This window comes from Numida meleagris, chromosome 2 (genome assembly GCF_002078875.1).
Source record: "Numida meleagris isolate 19003 breed g44 Domestic line chromosome 2, NumMel1.0, whole genome shotgun sequence".
Lineage (NCBI taxonomy): Eukaryota > Metazoa > Chordata > Aves > Galliformes > Numididae > Numida > Numida meleagris.
Genome location: NC_034410.1, coordinates 140,163,662 through 140,181,253, shown reverse-complemented (window position 1 = coordinate 140,181,253; position 17,592 = coordinate 140,163,662). Strand labels below are relative to the sequence as shown.

The 17,592-nt window shown below is 38.7% G+C and overlaps 1 protein-coding gene across 8 annotated transcripts in view; it reads right to left on the bottom strand.

Moving 5' to 3' along the window:
- PHF20L1 (PHD finger protein 20 like 1) overlaps window positions 1–17,222 on the bottom strand; it is a 52,251-nt gene extending 35,029 nt beyond the window's left edge. Inside the window, exons 1-6 of one of the 8 annotated variants that reach the window (XM_021386538.1) lie at window positions 16,929–17,222; window positions 15,692–15,797; window positions 6,722–6,893; window positions 6,486–6,570; window positions 5,559–5,647; window positions 2,984–3,046 (exon numbers count right to left, since the gene is read on the bottom strand). In XM_021386538.1, coding sequence (XP_021242213.1) covers window positions 2,984–3,046; window positions 5,559–5,647; window positions 6,486–6,570; window positions 6,722–6,893; window positions 15,692–15,774 — 492 coding nt within the window. In that variant the 5' untranslated portion in view covers window positions 15,775–15,797; window positions 16,929–17,222. The remainder of the gene's footprint in view (window positions 1–2,983; window positions 3,047–5,558; window positions 5,648–6,485; window positions 6,571–6,721; window positions 6,894–15,691; window positions 15,798–16,928) is intronic. The other 7 variants (XM_021386537.1, XM_021386544.1, XM_021386543.1 and 4 more) reach the window with 7 other exon arrangements.

Below are 17,592 nucleotides of genomic sequence, written 5' to 3'. Positions count from 1 at the left end.
CTGACCATTAGAATCTGCAATTAAATGTAATAAAAAGTACTATTTTGGATAATGTCTTATTTGACCATGCAAAAATGCCCAATGAGTGAACAGCAATATCTACAGTTCAAATTCATACACTTTTCAGCGTATAGATGAAGGTGCAGTCACCCTACAATCAACAGAGAGTACTGTAAGGCTGAACAAAGCTCCTTCCATTAGTCTGAAGTGAATACACTCCTGCTTTATGCCCCTTGAGTGTCAGGGAATCAATCTGCAAATTTTTATGTTTATCCTTCTTAAAGTATTTTTTTCAAATATTCTAATATCAAGGTAAAGAATTTTTTTATGGATAAATTACAGGGGACATAAAACTCAGTAGCAATGCTCCCCCTCCACCATTAAGAATCATGCACCTGAACACATTTTGAACATTAAGAATTTACTACATGGCAATTGGGCTACAAAAGCATTTTCAGATTTGCACTAGCTAATGCAAAAAAAAGATCTTTTTTTTTTTTTTTGAAGTGTTTTACAAATAGCAAAACTTTTTTTTCTAACTGTAAATAAACTGTATTTTACCCTAAAGTGTTTCCATGTTAATATGAGGTACCTAAAATACCTTTACTTTTCTAAATTTTAAGTCTTGTTTCAAATGCAACTTTTCTCCCGCTCATCACAAATTAAATTCCTAAATTTCTGTTCTACTGAGATTTGTCTTCTTTGATGTATGAGAGCATAACACAAAAAGTATTAATTTTGTGTTATTTTTTTCCTTCTCCATAGCTATGTATGTTTAGATCACTGTTTCACATGTTACGCACGTTGTGTCACGCTACGCAGACACATAAGCAGTTTGATTCCACTAAAACAGTGTTTCATATCCCAACTATCAATGCAAAATGCACACACTCAGTCTAGCTCATAGCAGAAGTTTGGAAGTGCTTTGGCAGTGCTTGCACAAAAGGCAGCTACCGTAACCATTTGGTGACAATGGCAGCCACAGCATCAAAAACACACATACCTCTTTTTGGCCAATCAAAAAGAGAACACACATCAGCTCAAGTCCACCCAGAGCCTTGTCTATCCAACAGGACACAAAAACCCCACGACTGAGCTATTTGTCCTCGTGAGGAGTTACACGACCTGAGCGGAGTCCTATATTCTGGCCAAGGGATGAAGTGGGTCAGTAAAATGGCTGGAGCTTTGATCTTACGAAGCAAGTGGGAAGTAAAGAAACTACAACCTGCACTAAAATAGCTTCCAGAAAGCTTTTTCATTTCCAGTCAAGCTAAAGCACCCTGAAATCAGAAATGTTCCAAAGCCTCGAGGACCACACAGTACTAAGTAACATGTTTTGATAGTAGCTGTTCTAGCGCAACATAAAGGATTATCGTTTATTTCATTTTTTGGTTATTTTCTTTAAAGCATGGAGCTTACAAAGAGTGGCAGGACACATAAGTACAAAGCAAACAAAGGTTAAGCTTTCAGAAGCCGAAGAAGAAAGATTAATCATGGTAATATTTATTTTTTCTAAGATAACATTTAAAAATTAAACTCAATGAGGAATACCTTGAGTTGGGTGTGGACAATGTGATCTCAGAAAGTCCCCTCCAACCTCATTGATTTTGTGATTTTGAGTTGGCTGAAGCTCAGCAGATGGATTACTATTTTTTCTCTGCTGTCAACACATAAGCACTAAAGACACATAGGTAATTCCTGTTTTGTTTTGCTTTTTAATGTTGAACTACAGCTGAGTTGCACCTATAAGAACTACTAAAATATCTGAGATGGTAAGGTGACTATATTTTTTTGAAGAGCACAGTAATTCTTTCTTCAAAAAGATGTGTTTGTGTCTGTTTCAGAATTTTCAGAAAAAATTCTAGCAAAAAAACCAGGAGAAAAACAGTGGGAGTTTGTAGCAGGGTGAATTCTGAGATCTGCCTCCGGACTGCAGGAATGTATCTACTCTGTCAATCACAAAAGTGTAACATTACATATCTTAGATATCAGATAAACTAGCCACCAAACCTTAACAGCAGAACTTGTTCCTGATGCATTCAGTATACCCAAACCAAGGATCCAAATATAAATACATTATAAATGAATAAAGTAAACACACTCCTCTTAAGATAAGTTTCCTTTACTTATCCCTAGTGTTTTGCCTACTACAACACCTGACTTTGTCACTTTACTGGCTACGGTTTTGTGAATGTATTGATTTCATATGCAGTTGATTTCCCTTTTCCCCATAGCTTATCACTCAACATAACATTTCCTCATTCATTTACTGTTTTAAGAAGCTATATTCCCTTCCTTTTTATTTTAAGATTCATCTTTCAAATAAGCTGAGAGAAATTGGCAGGAGAGAGATATTGGGACACTGTAGTTAGAAGACAGAACAATATTTAATCACTGCTGAGAAAAAACTGCCATTGTGCTGATTAGATTCACTAAATTAAAGCACAGGAAATAGCACAATCAATAAATATGTTAGCAGAAATTACCCAACAGCCTTGTACACCAATTGGTTAAAATACTTACATTTTAAAGTATTCCCTTGCATAATCTTAAGCCCACAGAAGCAGGAACACAAGAATAGGATCAATCCTAAAACCCAACCCTTGCGCCAGTAACAGTTCACATACATCATTCTTCCTTCACCTACCTACAACAAGAATCTCTTTGCTTCTCTACAGCCCTACAGATTCAGCTGTTTTTCCTCTCCTGACACATCACAATTCCAAATTCCCACACATTCATACATACACATACATAAAACACCATCAACCTAATGGCTGGCTGATTCCAAAGCAAGACTGGATTCCTTACCCTCACCTTTCAAATACTAAACAGTCTGTCCCACCTACATCTCTGCTCACATTGTCCCCTGCCATCTTCTTTTTTCCTGTGTCCCAAGTGTAAATCCATGCTTTTTCCTCAGCTTCCTCTTCCTGTGTGCCAAGTCCCCTCCCTCTCCTTCAAAACCCTCCTCAAAACTCACTTCTTTTGGTTCGACTTCCGTCACTAATCTCAGCTCCGGCGCTATCTGCTCCCTCTCGCGCGCCTAATTACATCGAAGATAAAACAAAAAAAAACATGAAACAGAAAAAGTAAGTTATCTGAATACTTCATATGTGCTCTCACAAGGGCAGCCTAAATATCCCCATCTTAATTTTCTCTCTTTACTACTGATTTCAATAAATCTGAGTTTCTCTGCAGAGGAACCTAATGCATGATCTCATTGTATTGAGCTACACAAGTATTATCCACTCTTCTTAAAGATGTATTTCCACCCTCACAGCTAAGTCTTGTACAAACACATTTCTGCTGTAACTCAGAAATGGAAGTTGAGTATTAGTATTTGAAGTCTCTTAAAGACATACTAAACTCAAATAAAGCTCTATTGCTTGCTTTTGAAAGTAGTATACTGCCGTTATTGCCAACAACCTTAAAACTACTGAAAAAATATATGTACTGAAATAGGCATTTGCCTCTGGAGGGGATAATCACTGCTCCTGTTCTGGTCAAATAAATTCTGTCACACACTTCCTTTTAGTTAGACAATGAATCAAAATATTTAAGAACAATAGTTAAATAAAAACAGATTTTTATTCATTTGCGAAGAATTAACTAGTCCCTATCTTTTTCACTGTCCAATTTAAATTCTGCATGGTTAATACATCCATTAAAAAAAAAATCTTACATACGTTCAATTTGCTCATGTGCTAGATCTTAAAGAAGTATTTTAACTGTACACTCATCCGTCGAAGTGAAATTTTTTTTGGAAAAAGACAGAAAAGCCATAGCACTAAGTGTTGAATCTGCCAAATCACATTATAACACTGATTTTTTTAAATATTTTTTTTTCAACTTAAATGATTTCCAGTAAACGAGATCTCAGAGTAAGTAACGGAAAAATCAGAAACATTCATGTGAGTTCGAGGCCTAGTTAAAACTCAGTTTCAGATAACTGACTCTGAAAGAAAATCTTAGGTTATATTTACCTTCTTTAAAACTACAGAAGTATTTTAAAAGGAACAGTTCTGCCATAGCATAAAGATGCAGTGAATGTTAATCATTATTTTTGCCTTTGAAATCTACAGCTTTGTACCTCCTTATAATTTTGAAGAACAAAAACACTAAGACTAGGATCAATCAGGATCAATCAGCATTGTAGAAAGGTTACTTGTGTTGTTCTTCCTGCAAGACTGCCTTAAAAATTTTAAATCCATCTCATGTGTAAATTTGGCCGATTTATTTTTCTTAAGTCTTAATTGAATCTACCTGTATTCAGCCACTCAGATGAGACTGACACTCTGTCTCTTGGCTAAGAGTAGTTAACTCTGGACTAGACACTTGACAGCTCCCTGGATAAAGTGTAGGACAGCGTAAGGGATTTGATGACATTGTCTCAGAAGGACTATAACAGTTCAGTTACAACCACATTACCCAAGTTTGCCTTTTTACAAAGGAAAATGAAATATTCTAGCTTCCTAACTTAACATTAAACTGAAAATACTGTTTTAAGTATTACATGGGGGGGGAGGGGGTCAAAAGAATTACTGTAACAACACAGCAAGAAAATATCGATAGTGCGACTATGATTTTAGTGGAATTGTTATGGAAAGGTTGTTTAAATACTGCAGGTGTTGCCTGCACAATGGTTTAATGCTCTTTCCACAGATGATCAACGTAAGTATACAGCCAACTGCAACACAGAGGCCAGAAATACAGAAATGTTCTCAGGCCAGTCCATCTGCTTTATCACTTGAACAAAATGCAGACAGGTGCAACAGAAATTATGAAATACTGAATTTTGTTCATCAAGTTAAAATGAATATTCTGAAGAAAACTGGGAACAAATAAGAATCATCATTTACTTTATTTGTATCCCAGTCTCAAATAGTTTCAGTGATTTCCTCACTAACTACAGTTACCACGCACGATAAACACAATAGCGTTTCCACTGAAAGCACGTAACAGTGTTAAATGTTGTTTTTCCTTTGCAAGTAAATATATGTCTAGTGACTAAAACATACCCTCTACTTCACAGCCTTTCTCCACTTCTACTCAGCATCTCTACTGATCAGAGATAACTATTTATCTGTCTTAAGCTCCATAAGTTCTGATGCAGGGGAGAAAAACCCACTAAACAGTCATGTTAATAAGAACATGTGGGAAAAAAAATCTACCACTGTAGCAAACAAGAGGGTAGAAATAAGTAAATGAAAAATCACCAGCACAAACTACCAATAAGCTAGAGCTTTTTCCTGAAAGGCCATATGACAAAGGAAAAAGTCTCTGGATGTCTCTGCTTTTATGAACTCTGCAAGACAAAACTCTGGGAACAGATAAGCCAGCAATGGTGTGTACAGCAGCTAGACATCTCAGATAAAGGCGGGACTACTTGAGCAGCACGTTCTAGAGTATCATCCACAAAACTGGTGAAGCAAGGCAGTGCACGACCTAGAATAAAGACTGCAATCTGAAACTAGTTGTCCTGAATAACATTTCCACCATCTCAAGATACAAAAAAATCAATATGAAATTTAAAAAAAGATAGCTAATATTATTACCTGCCCTTTTGCATCCTCAGGCATAGATTTGATATGCATCCTCTTAAGACATCGAATGACACCATCATAGAATTGTACTGTGAACGTTCCTAGAATAAGATTCATGTAATTACTATTAGTAGTTAAGAAACAAACAACTCATTACAATGAAAGTCTTATCAAAATATTCTGTAGGCAATATGAACAAAGTAACAAGATGTTACCTACAAGCAGAATCAAGAATTTTGAAGGAAAGTAAGAGACAGCCCTAATGAAATCTTGCTTTTATATTTGTCAATCTTTGTCCGCTTTGATAGTTTCAACCACATTTATGCTGCCATGACACTTTTATTCATAATTCATTGAAAGTATTATACAGTATTTAGATTAATACAATAAGGAAACAATTCACAATCAAATTCTCATTTGTTTTAAACTACAGAAAGGTTTTTTACTTCTATTTGAGTTCAGTAAAAATATTACCCACTAAGAAGCACTGCGTCTAAATTACGTTGTTCTTTTACTGTTGTGTTTTTGTTATTTTTTCTTCAATCATTTGTATTTTTGAAAGATTCCTTCCTCAAACAACTAAGAGAATTTAAATCCAGTGATGGTAGTCCCATCAACAATAAGTGCACTATATTCATAACTGTAAAAATGATATACTTCCATTGCTGAGCAGATATTCAGCATTTTACCTTTGAGGATAAATTTCAATACTCTAATTTCAGACAGATAAAAGGCAAGACTCTTACTAAATTTGACAGAACAGAAACATTTTCAACAGCACACAGAGGCAATAAGGAAAACTTTATATGTATGGATTTTTTGTTTGTTTGCATGGGTTTTTGTTTTGTGGCTGTTGTTTTTTTTTGTTTTAAGTTGATTACACCAATAGCTTCGTATATGCAAAAAGTCCTTACCGATGAACCATACATGAATACATACCCTCTTTATTAATTGCTTCAATCTTCGCAGGGTAATATCGACAATCTGTCCAACGAGCTAGGACTTCTTCTCCAGGCTTAAAATCCTATTTTAAAAAAACGTAGTTATTAATATTTTAAGCATTTAGACTTTTTCCTACAAAGACTTAAACGTTACATCCTAGAGGGATTTAATGCAGGAAACCAAATAAGACAGTTTACCAAAGGAGTGATAACCAAAATAGATGTTCTACTTACGACAAATTCTTCATCGTCTTTCAGTCCTTCTTTCCTTAACGCTGGTCGCTCCAAGGGTCGCAACCTGTTGCTGTCCCAGTATATCCACTCGTCATAGCGATGACTCCAACGTTCAAAGTGGACCAGCATCTTCCCCTCTTCATAATCTATCTTCTCAATACGAGATGGATACCTTGAACAATAAACATAAACTGATATTCAAAAGTTTAGTGCTTTGGGTTTGTTTGTTTTGCATACAACAACACTTACATGACCACTGAAAAAGTTATACTAACACCTTGTATTGAGCAATCTCCAAGTCTGAAAAATGATCAAGATACTAAACTACATGTTATCCTACTATTTAAGAGTCATCTATACACATCAGTGATGCCATCAGCTTTATCATAGGATGCAAGTCGGAAACTCTCAGACTACGGCTGCCTGAAATGAGCTCATGTGTTTTACGAGTTTGTGTTTTAACAGTTTTAAAACCTGTGTTCATTTGAAGCAAAAACCTGTAACACTTTCAGTTTGTGTGAGAATAGGCAGAACATAAAATTATTTTAAAAGCACATTCATTCATTTTAATAAATGAAATACTTCATTAAACCATTTCATGGATTTCAGACAAATCTGAGCAACTAAGCAAACCCAGAGGTCAACAGAACATTCTTACTTAATCTAAGTCACTTATTAATTTATGGATCAGTTTCAGTGATTTCACTGCCATTAAATCTGACTCACAGACTTCTTTTTTTTGGCAATCATCATTTTGTAAGCGCACATGCTTTAAAATATGTATGTCACTTAATTAAGCCATGGATTTTCCTCTCAGCAAACACAGTAGTATGCACTCTGCAGAACAAATCAGGACAACCATCCCAAGTCTTAGGCATCTAGATTTGGCTGTGGCAGATGCAACGTAGATTCTAACAACTTTGTATTTCAGGAACCATTAAATTTGAGAATGTTTTAAGGAAAAAATGGCAAATTTCTTTAACTTCTGCAAGTGCTATTGAATCTGTTTTACCAAAGTGATTTATTGCACAAAATTGTAGCAGGGCAGCAAGTCACAAACTTTTATACTTTCTCAATCAAAACTCATTAGATCCATTTCCACTACATGAAATGCCAAGAAAATTGGAATGAAACAGAAATCCATTCCTCCTACATGTAACAAGAATACTGAAATGAATTTGAAAGTGCAAAGAATCCCTGAATTAGTATATCATATTTTCTCCAGAGTTTATGATCTGGGTAACATACTTAAACTAAAAATAATTCTCATGTCCAAACAATTAATATAATGGAAGAACAGAGGAAGATAGGGATGGCCTAAAGGTAATATGCATTAAAAGAAAGGTCACAGAGAAAAAACAGCTGTCTTCCACTTCTGTTAAGAGATAACCTGTTTTTCAAACAACATGTCACCACTGAGGAATAATAAAAGTACAGAGTTTGAGCAATCGATTTCCAGTCCTAATGAGTAACTGAATAGCCATAATGGCATTCAACATTCAAAATTGAAAACACTATGAGCGCTACTGATTTTCTAGGTTTTTACTGCACCAACTTCAGCCACATCTCATTCTTGGACCAGAACACATGAAGAGTCAAATGCCTTATTTCATTTGTATCATCCATACATTTCAGAAACAAAGTATTTTCATAGCCAATTCTCCACGTTCCTAACTTATTTTCATCCAGCTTAAAAAAAGCCAACATTTCAGCCTCAAACTGCAGACGCATTTTCCAACCTACTAAAAAATCTTTTCAATGATAAGAATTCCACTGGACTTTTTTAGAGGAGCAACATGATCAGCCTCCTTTCACTTCTAAAGTAGGTTGATAACAATAAAAGAGTGAAACTAATATGTTGTACCAAGACAGAAAGCAAAATTCATAGGTCAAAAAAACAATGTCATTTTGCTTTAATGATTTCATCATGGTAACCAGGTAACCAGGATTCTGGTTTAACTTTGAACATGGCTTCAAGAAGATAAAAGCAGCCAAGAAATGGCTTTCCCTGTCACTGACCATCATTTCTTCTTAAGTCTCCAGGCTTCAATGCTAAGGAGATTTATTAGACATTATGTTATTACTTTCTTTAACTTCCCAAGTTCTATGATTTCAGACTTCAAGTAACTAGACAGGATGTGTCAGAACAAGTAGGAAGAACAGCAAAGAAAAGGTAGCAGGGACATCTGGGTGCATCTGGTCCAACCCTCGCTTGAGCAGGGACACCCAGAGCAGGGTGCCAAGGACCACGTCCAGGCGGCTTTTGGAGTTCTCCAAGGAGACTTTACAGCCTCTGGGCAACCTGTAGCAGGGCTCAGTGACCTGCACAGCACTGAATTGCTTCCTGATGGTCAGACGGAACTTCCTGTGCTCCATTTTGTGCCCACCGATTCTTGTCTTGGCTGAGCACCACTGAAAAGAGCCTGGCTCCAAAAAATTTTTGAAGTACATTTATAGTTACTACAGGAAATGTTTGAGTAACAACATTACCTGAAAGAGTTCCAAACAGAAGTAAAAGATTACATAAGGAAGTATTTAATAGAAAAACCCTGAAGAAGGACTTTGAAGCAATCAAAAAATGAGAGCTGAAGCACAGAAGCACTGAAGCTGTAGAAGTGAAATGGAAGACAAAAGCAAAGGTGTTCTCTCACTACACCAGAAATCTCTGTTTTATCAAATGTGAGAAAGAAGGTGATATAAACCTATGGTTATTTTAGGAAATTCAGCTAGAAAATTGAATTCTTTTTCTAGGCATCTACACAGTAATACTTCAGTTGTTATGGCACTGTCCTACAGCATTCCTCTTGCTACAGTAGGTTTAACTGGTCATCAGCAGTACAATCAAACATTTCAAGAACTGCACGTAGAAGTAAACAGAAAAGAAAAATGAGAAGATTGTATACTGTCCTGGAAAAAGAAAACTGAGTCAGAAGAGAAAGCGAAATACAAAATATAGCTTAGAGACAAATATACAAAAGTGAAGAGAGTTTTGAGGAAAATTCAGATGGCAAGATTCAAGACTGATACATTTGGGGAATAAAAAGAGCATAAAGCTAGAACTAGTTAATAAAATAAAGGATGCAAAATACGAAGTCTCACTAGGGCAAATCCAACACAAAGTTCATTTCCCTTTGAGGAAAACAGGTACTGCTAACAAAACCCATGATACTGGTTTCAGACAGCTAAAACTTATAATAATTTCACACGGTGTCTTTACTCAAATAATCTCTCCTTCTTCAATGTATGGTAAGACAATGGTGACAAGCTGAATAAAACCAAAACCCGCACTGAAGTCCAGACCTCAGAGATGGAAGTTTTTGCAAATCTCTGAACCACTCAAAGCTACATGCCATTGATCACTGGGCAACCAAGATAACATTGTATAGATTTAGCAACAAGATGTTGCCCTCAATATCCACTACATTTAGCCACATAATGTACCACAATTGTATAAACAATTGTGCATAAGCAGTAACATTTCACAACTCCAATGCCACAGTGGAAAAGACAAGCATACATCTTGCAGAATTTACTATTGCAAATGTTGCACAGAAACCATGTTCTGGCATTACAGTTTTTGTGCTTTTACCAAAAACAATTTTAAAAACTGCAAAACTATACAAGTATACACTTCCTGATAATAAAAGATAAAATGGCAGCAACATAAACCTTCAATACTAGCTTTTTCAGAATTCTAGTAACATACAGAAAAGATCTTATTACAGCTAAGAGTAATGTTAAGATTTATTCTATAGAAAAAGATTAATACGAAGACAGGTACATCTCAAAAACATAAGAAACTACACACAGAAGCTCCTTAAATGTCAAAGTTCCAAGTCCACATTACGAAGTACTTCAAGGGGGAACAGAAACACTATGCTTTCAGTATTGAAGCATAATAATGTCTAAGACTCAAAAACCCTCCAGACATGCTCATGTACCACCAACTCACTCCAAGCAAGTACTCCACACAAAGATTAAATATGGCATGTTCTCCGCTCTCAAGTTCCAGAGATACCAACTTGTAGGAGTTCTGCAACATTTCTATGAATCTGCAAAACGCACACGTTACAAAACTTAAATCATGAAACGCTGGTCAAAAAACACATTCCAACACTCAAATAGGAAAGAAATAATGAGAAAACTTCCAGATTTCATTTCCAGAAATTTTGTTTTTCCAATCAACCAATAAATAGTCACAACTGCAATGTTTTTCTTTTTTTATATTGCCTCACATTTGACCCTTCAAAAGTGACAAATGCACAGCAAATTACCATGTGAGGTGGGAAAATAGAGATTTCAAACTGTAAATACATATGCAAAAATGCTATACAACTTGTCAAAGTTTGCACCTAAGAAAGACATGAAATAGACACATACTTCCTGTTTTTACAATAATCGTATATAAAAAAAATGTTTCCTTCTGTCTCACAGAGGATAAAACAGTAAATGTGCTCCATTCTGACCTCTTTGCAAATAGTCTTCCTGCATCTAAATAGTCTGCAAAACCTATTCCTACCTCCCCACCTTTTACCCTATGTTTCGGCAATATAAAGTTGAGTTTTCTGCTCTTTCAAATAACCAACCATTGGGTAATCCAGTCAACTGAAATCTGAAGTGAGGTTCAAAAAAATAACATTTCTCAAAGCATTACAAGGAAGAACCTTCCCTTCATACGTTCTTCTTTCTTACATCCTTCCCCATTCAGGAGAACTAGGGGAGCACTGCCCCTCTCACTGTAAGGAAAGATCAGGTTTGTGACTGCCTGAAGAATGTGAATATCTGTGAGTCTACCGGTCCTGAAGAGATGCATCCCAGAGTCCTGAGGGAATTAGCTGATGTAGTTGTCAAGCTACTCTCCATATTTGAAAAATCATGGCAATCAGGTGAAGTCCCTGGTGACTGGAAAAAAGGTAATGTCACACCCGCTCTTAAGAATGGTAGAAAGGATGACTCAGGGAACTATCAACCTGTTAGCCTCACCTCAGTGCTAGAAAAGATCAGGGAGCAGATCCTCCTGGAAGCTATGATAAGACATATGGAAAAGAGGAAGGTAATACAGGATATCCAGTATGGCTTCAACAAGGACAGGTCCCACCTGACCAACCCTGTCACTTCTTACGATGGTGTAACTGCATCAATGAACAAGGAAGAGCCACTGATACCATCTACCTGGACTTCAGAAAGGGCTTTGATACGGTCCCTTATACCATCTTTCTCTTCGTATTGAAAAGATATGGATTTGATTGGTGGACTGTTCAAAGGACAAGGAACTGGATATAAGATAGGTAGCCAGAGAGTGGTGGTCAATGCTTTTAATGTGCAGACGGAGAACAGTGACAAGTGGTGTCCCTTAGGGGTTAGTACTGGGACTGGTGCTCTTTAATATCTTCATCAATGACATCGACAGCAGGGCTGAGTTCACCTCAGCAAGTTTGTGGATGACACCAAGCTGTGTGGTGCAGTCAGTCAAGGGAGAGCACGCCATCCAGAGAGACCTAGACAGGCTTGAGCAGTGAGCCCAGGTGAACCTCACAAGTTTCAATAAATCCAAGAGCAAGGTCTTGCCCCTGGATCTCAGCAACCTCTGCTATCAGTATAAGCTGGGGGACAGGACTGAGCACAGCTCAGCTGAAAAGGACTTGGGGGTACCAATGGATGGCAAGCTGGACAGGAGCCAACAACATGTCCTCGCAGCCCAGAAACCGTATCCTGGGCTGCCTGTGATAGAAAAACTGGAATAGGTTGCCCAGAGAGGTGGTGGAAGCCCCATCCTTGGAGACATTCAAGGTCAGCCTGGACCAGGCTTTGAGCAACCAAGTCTAACTGTAGATGTCCTTGTGCACTAAGAGGAGTTGGACTAGATGACCTTTAAAGGTCCCTTCCTACTCAGAAGAGTCTATGATTTTATGGTACTGGAAAAAAATAAATAAAACATGCCAAGTCAAAGTGCTATTATTCTATTAACTAACTTATTTTAGCGAGTTCTTCCATTCCAGATCTTTAAGAGCCATGTACTTGTACTTCCATTGGTATGTAACTTATAGCTTAGATTTTTAAATTTTTTTTTTAAACACACAATTAACAAACATTATGGTCTCAGAAGAATAACTGTCTTGAAGTGAATACCTGCAACTTATGGGACAATCAATAAAGAGCTGAAGCCACAGAAGTCACAAGAAAACAACAAGAAAATCTGTCATCTGTGTACTACTTCATGGGACCTAACAGCCTAAGAACCATTCTTACAAATGGGCACACAGTTACATAGTTTCAGACACACAGTTCTAGCTGTTTCATTTGCTTTGTAAGGGAGAGGTATAGGTTGTTGTCTAGGTGTACCAGTGTTTACGAGATTGCAGGATAATTCAAGTTGAAAGAAACCTCAGAAAACTTCCAGTCCAACTGAAGGCAGGGTCACTGGTGGTATCAGAGCAGGTTGCCCAAAGCTTTATCCAGTCCAGTTTTAGAAGCTCCAGCCTTGGAGACTCCACAAACCTCTCTGGGCAGCCTGATCCACAGCCTATCCTCGTGAGGAAAACCATTCTCCTTGTACCTACCTAGCCTGAAACCCTTATTTCAGGTTGTACTGTTGTCTCTCTCCTCCCACCACACACTACTGCAGAGAGCTTTGCTAACATTTCTTGATCATCTGTATAGGTATTGAACAACGGCTGGTTGGTCTCCTGAAGACTTCTATAATACAAGCTGAGCACCCCTAGTTTACTCACCTCACCCTTGTGGGTCGTATGCTCCAGGTCCCTGATTATCTAGTAATTTTCTATTGTCAGTCAATCCCACCTCCTTTACTACTTGCTGACAGAGGATCACGTGGATTTTGTTTAGAGCTGCATTTCATCATGAATTCACCTGAGTTAAAATTTAACGAGTGATACAAATTCATTGTCTCAGGTCACATCCTCTGTAACACAATGTTTTTTAGTTCATAATGAAGCAATTGGGATCACCTCCAAAATAAAGCAAAACAACATCAAAAAGAAACACTCTCACTGACAGCCTGCCTTTGCTCATCAGTTTGTCCATGCTTTCCTTTGCTCAGTACTCCTATATACCAAACAACATCATAACCCAAAACACCATCTGAAATTTTTTTTTAAAGCGATAAAATAGTCAAGACACACAATATCTCCAAAATTTAAGTAATTCAAATAGAGTAGCAGTTTTCATTAGGTACATTTCAGCAATTGCTGAACATTTACATGCTGTAGAAACGTCTCTGAAAGGAAAATTCATGCACAACTTTAATAATTATGCTCTTCTATAATTATTTTAAGTGTTAATCAAGAAATTATTATTTTGTGAGCATTGGATCTCCATATAACAGTAGGCTTTCTTCAAAAAAGAACAAACCCCCTTTTACATGTTATTTTTGAGCAAATGCTTTTCTCACTTTGGTTCTTGTAGTAAGTAATACTACATTTTTTGCTTTATTATAAAAACAAGGACTTCATACATGCTAAGCAACTTTATTTTCTTTGAGGTATGTTCTATTTCTGCAAGCAGATGAGAGGAATACCTATAGTGTACATATATAGAAAGCACTTAAAAAGCATCCACCACCCCGTTATGCAACAGTTACACAGCTAAGAGCCTGTTACCCTAATAACAACATGACAGTAGGTCTTCTCTAAAAAGCTTTTTGCTTATGTGCACGAGTACTATTTCGTTTGAAAAAGAGTCCAGTTTTCAGTATTCTGCAACTGCAAAATTTCAGTATTAACTTTCTACTCCTATATATGGCATCACTGTTCACACACATAAAACTTGACCTATTCTATCCAGTAGTCCAGATGGTGAATCAGTTCCTAGAAAATTTAGAATAAATCCTATTCTGCCTGAAAATACCAAGCACTCAGCTACAGTTGCTGTTGAGCATTCAGTTAAAAAAAAATCAGTAATTTGGAAATCTTTCTACAGCAACAAATAAGAACTGTTCTTTAAAGCCTACGTTTCTCTATAGACTGTTTAGTAAAAAAATTGTTTGGCTGTATTTAAAGCCCTAAAAAAAAAACAGTTAAGCTTTTTTATGCAGACATGGAGTAGTTACAGAAATAATATAGTCTTCTTTATCACACAATTTGGAGTTAGCAGGATCAGATATTTACATGTACATTAGGATGTGTCATTCTCCAAAAACCCATCAGAACAGTGGGTACAAGCTTTTACACTTCCCTAGCATTAACCAGTCATGCTTAGCAGCTAAGAAAAAGCTTCTGGACAGATGCAACAACTACAAACCAGGCCTTTTTCAAACTGAAACAGCATGGCCAGCATATGTCATGAAACTACCCTACTTGCATTTATTAAATTTTGACTAAGAATTTATCTTTCAAAGAAATCCTTTCACAACATATATATGCAGTGTAATGGTGTCCTTGTGCCCACAGGTTCCCATTTTATACTCTTGGCTATTACAAAACAGCTGGGTAGTAGAGTCACAGTTCTAAGCACTTTCCTCCTCCAGCTGTTTGATGCAACCACGCCTTACCTACTCCATGAACTCTGATTAAGGATGTTTGCCTTTTTTGAATTAGTTTTGCAATCCTATGAAGTACAGTAACAGAACAGAAGAATCTGCTCGCATACTTTCAAACTTAAAACAAAAGTAGTCTTTAGTCACAGAAGTTCGCCACATTAACACATCTGATTATCTTGTGCATGACACTGATGTTCCACGCTACTTTAGCAACGTTCTTTAATTACTGTGGCTTTACAAGCAACTAAAACCAACTACAGAAGATCCCATACAAAAGTGTTGTTTGATTTCTGATGAGAAAGTACTTTCCTAAACCTTGAAAGTTTTTTTTAAAAAAGCATCCATAAAGTTATAAAGCTCTTACAAGAAACAATCAATTAGCAGATGTACTAAACTTTTAGTTGGGCATCAAAGCATATGATATACACAAAATAATTTTGTTGCTGGCAAATACTACACAAGGTCTTCCATACCATTTTTGTAAATAGTCCAGTGCCTCCAAACGAGCACCAATCTCAAATGTGATTCCAGGACGATTTGGAGGCTTTTTACTCATCTTGATATTTTCTTTTTCACTACCTTTGGAGGAAAAAAAAAGAAAATTGTATTAAAGCACATAATGTTGTCTAAAAGACGTCAATGGCAGCAAACACATGCCAGAAGCTGGAAACAGTTATGAAGTTGCTCTCCTGATTTTCTATCAATTGCTTGGCTTTCGGAGGTGTAGTGAAGACCCCAACAAGGCATTCAAAAAAACTATGTTTTTTATTTCTCCCCACCACACCTCCCCTCCCCCCCTCAAAAAAAAAAAAAAACAGTCATCAACCTGAAGCCTAATTCAAAAAGACAAAACCTGTGCTCATCTCTGAAATGTTACGCTGCAGATCCTTGACATGTTTTTGGAACACACTTATTAGAGTGACCTAGAGTAAACACTGAATATGTCAAAAAAAAAAAAAAAAAGAAGATCAGACATTACAAGGAATATAAATGAAAAGACAAACATAGCCTAAAAGGCAAGTTAGATGAAACTATCAAAAACAAAGAAGGGAAAAAAAAGGCGGTGGGGGGAAGGCATCTTCAGCCTTTCTGTGCAATGTTGAGTCTCCTTCTTACCACTAAATACGTTCCATTCACGATTGTCTTTTAATTTTTTTGGTAATTCAGTCACTACTAGAAAATTATTTTTCTGTCTTACTACGATTATGACCGTGACTGTGAGCGGCTCCCTCCACCACCGCAGAGCACACAGCAGCTGCTGAGGCCGCGGGCTCCCACTGCACGCCCACTGAAGGGTGCCAGGCTGCAGGGTCAAAGCCTCCCTCGCCCGGACCACCAGCGAAGCAGCACCAGAACCCCAGTTTTTCAGCCGGGCTCCGCTGTTCGAACCAGCAGCACGATCCCAGGTAGCCGCCTCAGAGAGGGAGTCGGCCCGAGGGGATCGCTGCTGCTTCCCAAGGACGGCAGGCACAAAGGGGCGCCGAGCACGGGTGGGCCCCCACCGGTCAGGGCCCCGCTGGAGAACACGGATAGGCGAAGCCCGCCGGATTCCACCGAGGCCCGGCGCGGGCAAGGCTCCAGGAGCGGCCCGACCAGGCCAGGAGACCATGAGGGGGCCGCGGGAGCCCCGAGCCAGGCCGGGCCCTCCCAGAGGGGGCCGGAGCCCGGGGCCACCCGCCCCGCTGCCCGCGCGCTCCCCGCGCTCCTTACCGCCTTCTCCGACTCTCAAGGCAGCGGCAGGGTCTGTGGCGGCCCGCAGCCCCGGCGCGGCACCCGCTGCTCCCGCTCGGCGCGGCGCGGGGTGTCCGGCGCGGTGGCCGCCCTCAGAGCCCCATCCTCCCCGCGCCCCGCCACGGCGTCACCGCTCTGCGACGGCCCCGCGAAGCACGACACGGCGCCGCCATGCCGCCACCGCCCCCGGCACGTGACTGCAGAGCCAGTGCCGCGTGACGCGGGCAGGGAAAGGAGTAGGAAGGGAGACAAAGGGATGGTAGTGCGCGCATGCGCAGCGGTGATTGACAGCTGTAGTGGAGGAGGGCTCAGGGTTTGCTTGCAGTCGTTGGTGGTGTTTGGTGTGGTATTTATCGCCTCAGTTTATTTTGTCTGGGAGATAAGAGCACTGGCCTGGAGTTATGGATGGCTTTTGGGTTCTGTGCTGCTGTTTCAGCGCTCTGGGAACCATCTCTGGAGACAAATCAGCAATTCCACCTTCCTTTTCTTCAGGATCACAGAACCAAAGAATGGCTGAGGATGGCAGAGACCTCTGGGCCTATCTGGCCCTCCCCTTAATCAGGCAGGAACCCACGAGCATGTCCAGGTGGTTTCTGGAGATCTCCAAGGAGAAGAATCCATAGACACTAGACAACTTGTGCCA